The following is a 13061-nucleotide window of genomic DNA, read 5'->3' as shown; positions in this document are numbered from 1 at the left end:
TTCCTCATTTTGGGCCCACCTTGATGTACATCCACGCCGTCCATCAGTTTTTACAGCTCATTTTATGCCATAGGTCCTAAAAATGAAGCAGATCCAAATCTCAGCAAGGTTTGAATGCCCACCATGAAAAAAAATAAATTGCACCACAAGTTTTGGATCAAGCTGATATTCGTTTTTTCCCCCCTTCATCCTAGTCTCTAACCTTATCAATAGGTTGGATGGAAAATAAACATTATAGTGGCCTGAGAAAGTTTTTAATGGTGAGCATTCAGTCACCATTGTTTTCCTGTGGTGTGGTCTGCCTGAGATTTGGATCTGACCTATTTTTGGGCTCATACCATAAAATGATCTGAACAAATGGATGGACGGTGTGGATAAAACAAATAAATTATGGTAGGCCCTACATAACACCAACCAATAGCCACTACCGGCAGCGTCAGCTTCCATTGAAAAGATACCTTAATATAAATATCAGTAATGAGGGGTTGTTATTATTAATATTATTAATTTTAAATCATAAAATAAGAAAAAGATTCCAAGAGATTTCTCCCATGCGGATTGCATAGAGACAAGGCTACCAGTTGGTTTTCTGTGGGCCCTACCATGATGTATTTATTTTATCCACTCTATACCACCGATTTTCCAGCTTATTTTAGGGCATGAACCCAAAAATGAGGTAGATCTAAATCTCATGTGGACCACACCATAGGAAAATTGTGGTAAACGAACGCCCACCATTAAAAACTTCGGGCCGAAAAAGTTTTGGATGAAGCTGATATTTGTGTTTTCCCTTCATCCAAGTTTGTGTGATTTAATCAACAAGTTGGATGGCAAATAAACATTACAGTGGGCCTTAGGAAGTTTTTAATGGTAGGCATTCAATCGCTATTATTTTCCTGTGGTGTGCTCCATGTGAGAATTGAATCTGCCTCGTTTTTGGGCTCATGCCCTAAAAATAATTATCTAAAATGGATGGATGGCATGGATAAAACACATATATCATTGTGGAGCCCATAGAGCACCATCCAACAACCACCTAGTGATGGCAACATCAGTCGGCAATCCTCGTCCGCAATCTACAATCTGCGTCAATAGCCACCATGCTACCGTGTTTGACTTGGTAAAGTTAAGCAGGCCCTACCATGCAAGGTGTTCCGTATCCATTATGATACAACCGTAAAGGCCGATACATATAGGTAATGGTTGTGAACATTATGCGATATGGGGGTGAAATGGGGTAGTTGGTTTTTTAGGACTATATTGGTCGTTATGGGGGCCGTAACAGCCGCTATGAGACATAATAGTCATCACCCCAATAACGATCGGAAAACAACTACCTTTTTTTTAATAAAAAAAAATCCATTTTCTCCTCATTTTCCCACTCTTCTCATTCCAAAAACTTTAATAGATTATTCTATAGCAAATTTCGATCACTCTTACTATAATTTTTAGGATTAAAACCGTAGATTGAAGCGATTTGGGCGAACCCCCTTATTTCTAGTTCTAATGCTTGATCGTGTTGTATATATATTAGAGACACATAACCATGTTCATAAAGTCACCGGACAACCAGATACAACACTCTCACAAAAGAGTGGACCGTTATGCCATCATAAACATGTTCAAAACAAAAAATTAATGCATATTTGGAATATTTACGTTACTCTGGATTTTCAAAATGTTTTTCTAAAATTTTTTAAGCAAAAGAAAATTTTCAACCGTCATGAGGGTTGTAACGGTTGTTACGCCCCCGTATCAGCCATTACGGTTGATACTCGTGTCGGTAACGGTGGTGAATGTTATGGCCACCGTTATTGATACAGAATACCTTGCTACCATGATATGTGCGTTAAATCCACACCATCCATATATTTTGTCAGATCATTTTAGGGCATGAGCCCAAAAAATGAGACAGATCCAAAGCTCAAGTGGACCCCACTATAGAAAATAGCGGGGAGTGAACACCACCATTGAAAACTTCTTGGGGCCAAAAAAGTTTTAGATCAAGCCAATATTTGTGTTTTCCCTTCATTCAGGTTTGTGTGACCGTATGAATAGGTTGGATGGAAAATAAACATCATGGTCAGAGGTGTACACGAGTCGAACCGAGTTGAGCTTGGCATAGCTCGACTCGGCTCGGTCACTTGCTGACCACAGCTCGAACTCGGCTCGGCTCGGTCCTCGAGCTTGACTGGCCAACTCAGCTTGGTTCGGTTAGTAGCTTGGGCCAGTTCGAGCCGAGTTCGAGCCAAGATCGAGCCAAGTTTGCCTATGCAGCATTTTCACAAACATATGATCTGTATGTGTGAAGCTGAATCAGTCAACCACCTGCTAGTTCATTGTTCTTTCATGTCCAAAATTCGGGCCGAGTTCTATCAGATATTTTCGGCGAGTTGGTGTGTTCCTGAATCGGCGGCCAGCTTGCTCTCTTCTTCGAATGGGTTCAAAGTAGGGAAGGTCAAGTCTATCATTTGGCGCATGGCCATTATCGCTATTTGGTGGACCGTCTGGGAAGAAAGAAATGATTGATGTTTTAATGATGTTTCCTCGTCCGTTAAGGTGGTGGGATCTAGGGCCAAAAAGTTGGTGTTGAATGGGCTTCTAATGTTAAGGATTTAAGGTTTTTCGATTTTAGCTTTCTAGGCTGTTAGGGGTTGTCTGTTATCTCAGCAGTGTAGCCCTTCTCTATTTTGCTTTGTTGTCCTTTCCTTTATTCTTTTCTCCTTCCGTTGGTTCTCTTCTCTTCTCTTTAATGCAATTTCTATTGCTTTAAAAAAATAAAAATAAAATCTCACTATTTATAAAACAACAACAATAGTTTTACAGGTATTTTATCAAACACCTTGTAAGCAACATAAAAATCAAGAAAAAAAGGGTATTTGTTTCATATATGTACCTTCCTTGCAACCAGCCACACTTCATTGAGTCATTTCATCAAACACTAGGTGAGCAACAACAATATCAAAGTAACCAAGTCACCGAACTGAATTGATCCGAGTTCGATTCGAGTTGGGTTCGATCCGAGTCAAGTCGAGCTCGGGCAAGCTTGAACTCGGTTCAAAATTTTTTTGAGCTTAAAAAATCAGCTTGACTCGGTTCGAACTCAGTTATGAACCAAATCGAATCGAGCTTTTTCGAGTTGAGTCGAGCGAGCTACCGAGCTAACTCTGCTCGTGTATAGCCCTAATCATGGTGGACCCTAGGAAGGTCTCAAGCGTGGACATCATTGTCTCCACTGCTTTCTGTGGTGTGGTCCACTTGAGTATTGGATTTGCCTCATTTTTTAGGTCATGCCCTACGATGATTTGGAAAATTGGATGGACGGTGTGGATCTAACAAATACATCATAGTGGGCCCACATGACTTTGGCATGCCCAAATGGAGTAGTTTCCATAATCGGATCACGCATGAAAGCGGCAAAGTTGTCATTTTTAGAAAAAAATAAAATAACCCAAAGCCACTAACCACATTCTGGCTGCATCACTTACCGCTTTCAGCACATACACCACCCCTAAATTAATTTCGTGATTAATTTTAAATAAGGACTATTTTTAAGTGTGTTAAATAAACACCAAAATAACATATTAAGTGGCTGAAATCTGTTTTTAAGATTTCGGTGACATATTAAGTGGTAAACAAACAGCCCCTATAATTTTGAGGGAGGGAGGGAAGGAAGGAGAATCTGGATACATAGATGGGACAATCCATTGATCTAGACTATTATAACCATCCCATAGATGGCTTGGAAAGTGGATGGCTACAGAAAATAGGCAGGCCCATCAAGGATGGATCGAATCATCTGATCAGTGCAATTTTTGTGTGATGGTGCATGAAATGTATTATGGACTTAATGGGCTGTTAAGATCAATCAGTTGGACTGTCCAAGTGAAATGGTGCATCTAGGAGCACTATAACTTATAGTGCTAATGCTTTGAGAGCACTGGATTATTTCTCTCTCACACGCACATATAATTATATATTAATGATATTCAGCTATTAGTGACATTGCTTTACCATCCAAAAAAGGTAAATAATATCATTATTTTATTGTTTCATTATTGAGGTTACCACACTTTGAAAACGTGGAATCTACTTTAACTATACTTGGCAATGGTGCTTTTTAGATATGTGGCGACATCCATGGACAGTTTTATGACATGAAAGAGCTATTCAAAGTGGGAGGTGATTGCCCAAAGACGAATTATTTGTTTCTAGGAGATTTTGTTGACAGGGGCTTCTATTCTGTCGAAACATTTCTGCTTCTACTAGCTCTTAAGGTAATATTCCTCTTTCTACTCCCAAAAATGTATTTTTCTTGGAACGGCAAGTGGGTCGTAGGGTTTGTTGTTTGATCGCTTCTGAATTATTCTTAGCAAAGTTTCGAATGATAAGCCTCAGTACATTTCATATTTAATGATTTTATTATTATTATTATTATTATTTTAATGCAAACCAAAATATCATATTGCCCTATGGGGGAGAGAAGAGTTTAGAGTATCCTTACACACATAAACATGCGAAATCTGGGAAGGTTATTAGACCAAACCAAGGGAGATGGAAATCATACTCTCCCTAACATATCTGCCTCTTTCTTTCCTCTGCTATTTATTGAGGTTTGAATATGATGCACCTGTATTGCGTGAGACCAACTTCTCATATCTGTAATTGCATGTTTCAAATTTTGGGCAGTTTATGTAATGAGAACGAAGCTTATCTCTTGGTCGCTGCTAACAAGTTGGCAAGGGTCAACAATGATCTTCTTTTTTTTTTGAGAGAGAAAACAGCAATTTTATTAAGAAACCTGCAAAAACAGGAAAAGAATACAACTCCTACGCAACTCTAAGAAGAAGCAAAAAGATTTGCGGCCAAACCAGCCTTTACATAAACAGCCAACTCAACACAAGATGATCGATCTTTCTAATAATCTCATCCACCTCCATTCTTTCGTTCCGAAAGCACTATTCCTAACTCCCCAAATAATCCAAAAGAAGATCATAAGGATCAACCTCGATTTAGCTTTTTTGGCCTTCCCAACTCCCCTGTGCCAAGCCCATAAAGGGTCCTCCACAGATTTCGCAGCAATCTCAAGAAATGGGCCCAGACTTTATATGCAAAAGGGCAATATAGAAAAGATGATCAATCGAGTCTGCATCCTCCATGCACATCAGGCAGATGTTGGGGAGAACTAAGATCGACAAAGATGATCTTAAAAGTGGGTGGATTAAAGCTATGGGAAGAGCTAGGAAGGATGGAAGAGATGAGGCTGGATAGTTAGGAACCTCTGCCAACATGCATCCACAAGCTTAATTTCAATGGAGCTCTTTTGGGAATCTGGTCGCAACTAGGTTGGCAGCATTATTTGGGATTATAAGATGAGGGTAAGAAGGGTTTTCTTGAATCCAGCTCAGATTGTATTTCAGTATAGTGGAAATCCATGGTATATTGCTTGGAGTGGACGAGCTTCTACTAGATACGTTTGCAGTGGAGGTATTCTTCTAATGCCACTATAGATTCCCATTAGGGTGTGCTTGGATTAAGTGAAAACAAAACAAGGGAAAGTAAAAACATAGCTGATGACATAAGTGAGTGTAAAGTTGACATAAGCATGGAGGAAAGGAAATACCTTGTATGTGTTTGTTTTGCTAGAGAAATTGTGAAGCAAAGTGCTTTCCGTTTCCATTTTCTGGTGTCTGGGTTACGGTTTTTTAAAAAAAAATTATTATTTAGATTTTCCCTCCAATTTTGCCATTTAAAACATCACTTTAGAGGGAACCCTCTTTTTCCACCCATTGACTTTTTGAAGAAAATGTTTCACTCCCTCACTGAGGAAATGAACTCGATTTCCTTCTCTTTTTATGTTTCTCACATAAAGGAAATATCAGTATATCACATCAAAGGAAAATTGTTTGCTTTCCTTAGTTTTCCTTTGTTTTCCCTCAATCCAAACAGGTCCTTATGACAACTAAATGGATAGAGGGGATTAAATAGTTGCTTAGGGGTCTGGAGTTTGTGTTTTCTCACACCTTTGGTGAGTCTAATTCAAAGGTAGATTCTCTAGCCAAAGGGGTTTCCAGCCCTCTTCATTATATATGGTCATTTCCTGGGGATGTACATTCTTTCTTAATAAATTCTTTGTTGTTACTAATAAAAAGAAAGATATTGGCATGATACAAATAGGCCAATCATTGTTGGAGGAACTAGCCATTTCACTAGGCTGTAGAGCAATCTCTGTCAATGAAATATCCTCTTGTCTAATCTTGAGGGCATATGCGACCTGGGAACCAATAGTTGAGAGATTTGAGAAAAAACGAGCATCTTGAAAGAAGACAGATCTATATGTTTTGGAGGCCAAATTGCTCTCATCAAATCAACCCTTTCCTATCTATCAGCACACTCTCTCTCCAATATTTTAAAATTCGACCAAGGTGATGAATAGGTTGTGAAAAATACAGTGGATTTATTGTGGAAAGGAAGTAGGGAAGGCTGTAAATATCACTAGGGCTGCAATTCGGTGGGTTGGATTGGGTTGAGGGTCAACCTGAGCCCAACCCAACCTCAAAAGGATCCGACCCACAACCCTACTCCCAAATTCCAACCCGAGGTGCCCAACCAAACCCAACTCGGAGTCATTTGTACTCAAAACCACCCAACCCAAATACATGTGACTATTCCCAACCAGACCTACCTGAATTTGCTCAACCCAAACCTTACCAAAACTCAAATTGGGTTGGCATTTTTCAACTTGAACCCAACTGAGGGCCCTGACAGCCCTACCCAAACTCGGGTTGGGCCAGTCAATCTGAACCCTAGTTGCAGCCCCACACATCACCTTTGGATTGGAACAAGGTGCAAAAGCCAAAGGAAGGAGGTATTGGAATCAGTCAACTAAAGGAAAAGAATTAGTGCTCTTAGCCAAGTGGTGATTTTGGTTTGCTTTGTGGAGGAAACAAGTCTTTTATATATTTCGAGTTTTGGTGACTTGATGATGTAGGACAATTAACCGCTTGCTTTAAAAGCTCGAACTGATAGAGTTGAGGGACTTCTTCTGGTAAGGGGCTCATGACGGTCGAAAGTTCCATCTCCTTAAATGGGGGATGTCTGCAAGCCAAAATTTGAAGGGGGTGCAGGGATTAAGGACTTGTGCCTTATGAACATTGTGCTCCTTAGGAAATGGCATTGAAAGATTGTTTTTGAGATGGGAAGGCCTTTGGAGGGAGGTCATTGTTAGCAAGTATGGTGATGCAGGACGGAATGATCTAACCTAATATGATGCTATGAAATTAAAAGACAAATTGACTAGAGCAGTGGAACGATAAAATAAAGCTAATTTACCATAAATTCAGAAATTTCATATTTAAAACATGTCCAAATTCAAGCTTTATGACAGCCCCACAATGCGAATCTCATGAATTACTGATTAATCAGGATTTATGGGAGATAGAACCCCAATCCTAGCATAGGGTTAAATCTAAATTCAATGGAAATCATGTGTCTTGTAAGAGTTTGGACGTGTTAGGGTTATTTAAAGGCCAAGGAATGTGGGAAATGGGTTTAGGGCATCTAGGCTTAGAGGACTTAGGGTTTGGAACATTAGAGTTGGGGTTTTGGGTTAGGATTCCAGATTTTGGGTTTAAGGGATTTAGGATTTAGGGTTTTAAGAATTGAGAATATGGGTTTTATGTTGTGGGAATTAGAGATTTATGATGTGGACAAGAGACTTTGGAATTTGGGAATTTTAGGGTTAAGATTTTGGGGAGATTAGGATTAAGGTTTTAGAGATTTAGGGTTAGGGTTTTGAGAACTAGGGTTTCGAAAACTAGGTTTGGAAGGACTAGGGGTTGTAGAAAGAAGAAGAAGAAGAAGAAGAAAAAAAAGATATCAAAAAGGAGAAAAGAGGAAGATGAGAGAAGATACCTTGCTGAGAATAGAGAAAAGTAGAAGAGATAACTTGGAAATTGCTCCCCGTGGTTTTGCACCACCAACCATCACAAGATGAAATTTTACTCAATCTCAAAGCAAAATGAAAGAAACTTCTTTCATTCATAACATGCATAATGGCTAGGGTGGGGACGTCCAACTCTTTATAGTCTCAGAAAAGAGCTTTTACAAAAAAGGCGATCAGATAATATTCTCAACATAAAGACGCTTTATGAATTAAAGGTTGTTCCTAACTCCCTAATCTCAATACAAATGAGCTATACAAAAAACAATGAAACGTGTAAACAAACTAAACAGCTAAACTACTTCGTGGTCCATGGGTTCCACGATCAAGATGTCTGGTGATGATGATCCAACGGTTCGATCATCGTATCCACTCCATCCAACCGTTCAATGTGTCAATCAAACTCCTATATGTAGCCAACGTGCATCTTCTCTGTGTGGGGTCCTCAAAGATGCACAAACATGCATGTGGGACCAGTGAATTGGGCTAAGTGGGCCCTATGTAATGGTCGTCTAGCCATAAGGAGACTGGCTTAGCCTGCCTCTGGTATGTTGCTCGGATGTCCTCATCATATGGGGTCCAAGTAGGAGGATGGTTTATTAAGTGATCTTCTCTTTATCGCGCATCTAGCATTTGGAAAGCTATTACGTCGACGGAACACTTAGTCCAGAGAGGGATCCTGCTTACTTCTAGTAAAGGGGATCAAATTCATTTATGGTTGGGCGTGTGGTGTAACGATAAAGTGCTCCAAGATATCTTCCCTCGGATAGCTAACCTAAGCCCAGATCGCTTCACCCTAATTTCACAATGCTACTTTTTTTGCGGCGGTGATGTAGTTTGATGCCCTCTGTGCTGTAGGAACTTGTCCAATGATGAAACATTAGAGTTCATTAGTCTTATTGGACTATCTCAAGAATCTAGCGTCCTCTCTACTTTAGGAGGACTCGATGAATTGGAAAGGGTACATATCTAGAAAATTTGTTGTGGCCTCTTTCTTCTGCTTCATCTCCGATTCTAGTAGTTCCCAAGGTCCTTTCCAGCGGTACCTCCAATGGCATTATGAGGCCCCTCCTCATCTAGCGGCGATTGTGTGGTTGGTCGGCCGAAAGAGAATTCTCACTATCAACAATCTTCAACGGAGATCCCTTATTCTCCCAAGTATCTATTTGATGTGCATGAAAGATGCAGAGACAATCAACCACTTATTTATTCATTGCACTTTTGTTTGAAAAGTGTGGGACTACTTCCTCGCGGGGTCTCATGTGGCTTGGGTCATACTGGAATCTATGGAGGATCTTCTATGGGCATGGTATGGAGGAGGTGGTGGGAAGGTGAGTAAAGTCATTTAGAGTTTGATTGTTATGGCAACACTATGGGCAATTTGGAAAGAGAGGAATGAGTGGTGTTTTAGAAATGGAAGGTCCTCGGTGGATGGGGTGATTAAGACAGTTTTAGGCCTTGTAAAGGGTTGGGCTCCTCGTGTTAAGGCAACTATGGCTGATTCCTTTTCTTTTGTAGCACCCTAGTTAGTGTTGTTTTCTTTTCCTACATTCGGGTAGGCTTTCTAAGAGATGTTTCTCTTTTTTTTAAAAAAAAAAAAAAACTATCCTTTCAACGTCTCGGATGTTTTTCATTTTGCCAATGGGGTCTTGTTTTTATTTATTTATTTATAACATTGAATTTTTTTAATTATTAGAAGGCCGAAGCCAAAATATACAAATATATACAAGCAAAAAAAAGATTACAAGTCAAGCTAACTAACAGGAAACTGCTCAACTGCCTTAGATGCTATCGCCCATTTTGTAACACTTGCTTTAGCCCTATTAAATGACAGAGATTGAACTGTTTCGAATTCTGGCTTCATGGCCAGATCTGAGAGGTATATTGCATATATATACACTTAGGATATTGTAGGTTACAAGAGATTTGAATTTACAAACAAAGAGGGAAATAACAACATAATAACAACCCTAACAAACATTTGATTTGAAATTTAAAATACAAAAGAGAGACTGTAGATCAGGTTTGTTAAGGTTGTTGGGGAAGATCAAGGGATTTGATTGTCTTTATCAGTGATTTCAGTCAAAGTCACGGATGTTTTCTGCTTAACATCCCCCCGCAAGCTTGGGGGGGGGGGGGGGACACACCTATAGCTTGTCTCTAAGAAGACGAAACCGAGATGAACTTAACCCCTTAGTGAACACATCAGCAAGTTGGTCTTGTGTGGAAAGGAACTGAAGGGAAATGTCCTTGTTAGCAACCTTCTCCCGAATGAAATGAAAATCCACCTCAATGTGCTTAGTTCTGGCGTGAAAAATAGGATTGGACACCAAGGCTAAAGCACCAATGTTATCACACCGGAGAATAGGAGGAGTAGGAAGTGGAATGGGAAAGAGCCTGCAGGAGCATCCGTATCCAATACAACTCAGCAGTGGCAAATGCAAGAGCTCGGTACTCAGCTTCAGTACTGGACCGAGCCACCACAGGTTGTTTCTTAGCTGACCAAGACACCAAGCATGAGCCAAGGAAAATACTATAGCCTGTAGTCGATCGACGATCATCATGATTCCCTGCCTAGTCAGAATCACAAAAGGCCTGAAGAGATAAGAGGACTTTTTGTGTACCATAAGCCATGATGAATAGTCCCCTTAAGATATCTTAGTACTCTTTTGGCTGCAAACCAATGAGAGGAAGTGGGACAATGCATAAATTGGCAGTTGGTTGACAGAGAATGAGATGTCTGGACGGGTGAGGGTGCAGTATTGTAATGCCCCAATCTTTTGCCTATATTCTGTCACTTGATCAGCAGTAAGTGGCTCACCACTAGTAAGGGACAGCCGAAGTCCTGATGAACATGGTGAGGGAAAAGGTTTAGCTCCTGCCATTTTAGTGCGATGGAGAAGATCATTAATATATTTAGTTTGCCTCAAGTGTAAACCAGAAGAGTCCCTGTGAGCTTGAATGCCAAGAAATAAATGCAAGTCACCAAGGTTCTTCATCTTAAACTGAAACTGGAGCTGACTGATGAGGGAAGAAATCATGGCTTGATGTGTCCCGGGCACTAAGATGTCATCAACATAAATGAGAAAGAACAAATGAACATCATCGTTGTGATAAACAAACAAAGAGGAATCCACAGTGGATGAGGTAAAACCAAACTCCAAGAGTGACTGAGATAGCTTCATAAACCAGGCCCGAGGAGCCTGTTTTAAGCCATAAAGCGATTTCTTAAGTCTGCAGACATAATCAGGAAATTCTGAGTTAACAAAACCTCTAGGCTGCTCCATATATACTTTCTCCTGTAACACTCCATGTAAGAAAGCATTAGAAACATCCAGCTGAGTGATAGTCCAGTCAAATTGAATGGCAAGAGTAAGAACAATCCGAATAGTTGCAGGCTTTATGACTGGACTAAAAGTCTCAGTATAGTCTATGCTACTTTCTTGTTGATAGCCAATAGCTACTAGCCTTGCCTTGAATCGATCAACCTCACCCGTTGAGGTTTGTTTCACCTTGTAAACCCGCTTGTTATCAATAACAGTATGGTTAACAGGTCTAGGACAGAGAACCCAGGTTTTATTGGCCATCAAAGCATCATACTCTTCTTACATGGCATGACACCAAGCCGGATCAAGAGATGCTTGTTTGTAAGAACTAGGTTCAAGAGGTACCATAGTACTGGTTAGAGCAATAGGTGGGGTGTTTAGTGGAGTGGAAGGAGGTGAAATTAGGGAACTCATGGGTTCTGAGGGTGCCTGTTTGGGATCTAGTGTCATAGGATGCAATTTTGGAGGTTGAGTGTTTATAGGAGAAGGATTAGGATGAGAAAAAATAGGAGGAGAATGAGATAAATCAAAATTTGAAATAAAAGGAATGGGAGGAGATGTACCTATCGAGGAAGACATGCTGTTAGAGGTAGAGATGGATTGCACTTCTTCAGCTGCAGGAAACTTAGATTCATTAAACACAACATGCCGAGACACATATATCCTGTGAGAAGGATCAAGACACCTGTACCCTTTTTAATTGGAGCTGTAACCTAGGAAAATACACCTCTTAGTTCTAAACATCAGTTTGTTAGAGGAGTAAGGCCGTAGGAGAGGATAACATGCACAGCCAAAAGATCACAAGGCTGAATAATCAAGATCTGTACCAAACAACTTAGAATAAGGAGTTTGATTATCAAGAATAGCTGTTGGTAGCCGATTAATGAGAAAAATGGGTGTAAGAAAAGCATCAACCCAATAAGCAGTAGATAAGTGAGATTGAGCCAACAGAGATAACCCCGTTTCTGTGACGTGTCTATGTTTTCTCTCGACCACTCCATTCTGTTGAGGTGTGTGTGGACAGGTGACTCTATGATGGATCCCATTGTTTTGAAGGAACAATTGAAAGTGTTTGGACATGTATTCCCCACTTCCATCAGTTTGAAGTTGCTTAATTTTGCAGGACAATTGATTCTCAATTAGGAGTTTAAATTTACCAAAGCAAACATACACATCTGATTTGTTATGAATAGGATAAAGCCAAGAATAACGAGAAAAATCATCAATAAATATAACATAATAACGACAACCACTCAGAGATTTGGTGGAACAAGACCACACATCAAAATGAATAAGCTCAAGAGGAGAGCTAGAAGTTCACATAGAATTAGAGAAAGGAAGTTGTTTACTTTTGCCAAATTGGCAAGGTTCACAAACATCAGAATTATTTAAAGAACCAACAAAAGGAAGAGAGTGTTTGTTCAACAAAAACGATACAACTGAATTGGAAGCATGCCCTAATTTAGAATGCCAAACTGAAGCAGGTGCTTTAACTCCTACAATGGCTGTCATAGCAAGCGGCTTATTGAGATCTAAATTCTGCAACTTGAGAGGATAAAGTCCACCACTACTCTTGCCTTCCAGCAATGTCTGCCCCGTGTGATTGTCCTTAACAAAATAGTGAGTTCTAGTGAGTATAAAGAAGCAATGGTTATCTAGACAGAATTGATTGATGGAAAGTAAATTTGCACAAGCTTGAGGACAATGAAGAACGCGATCTAGTTTAAGTTTGGAAGTAGGAGTGTGAAAATGGTAGAACCAGTGTTATGGATACTCAAACGTTGTCCATTATC

General features: G+C 40.0%; 1 protein-coding gene across 3 annotated transcripts in view; it reads left to right on the top strand.

The window, feature by feature from the left end:
* The window catches only part of LOC131228761 (serine/threonine-protein phosphatase PP-X isozyme 2), a 31882-nt gene that overhangs the window by 10775 nt on the left and 8046 nt on the right, over nucleotides 1-13061 (top strand). For 2 of the 3 annotated variants that reach the window (XR_009163087.1, XM_058224624.1), the window contains exon 2: nucleotides 4125-4277. The exons of the other annotated variant lie outside the window; for it this stretch is intronic. Coding sequence is in view for 1 of the 2 variants with exons in the window: in XM_058224624.1 (XP_058080607.1) it covers nucleotides 4125-4277 (153 nt within the window). In the remaining variant the exon portion in view is untranslated. The remainder of the gene's footprint in view (nucleotides 1-4124; nucleotides 4278-13061) is intronic. 3 annotated transcript variants of the gene reach the window in all.

This window comes from Magnolia sinica, chromosome 16 (genome assembly GCF_029962835.1).
Source record: "Magnolia sinica isolate HGM2019 chromosome 16, MsV1, whole genome shotgun sequence".
In the NCBI taxonomy this organism is placed as follows: Eukaryota; Viridiplantae; Streptophyta; class Magnoliopsida; order Magnoliales; family Magnoliaceae; genus Magnolia; species Magnolia sinica.
This window is presented reverse-complemented; position numbering and strand designations above follow the sequence as displayed.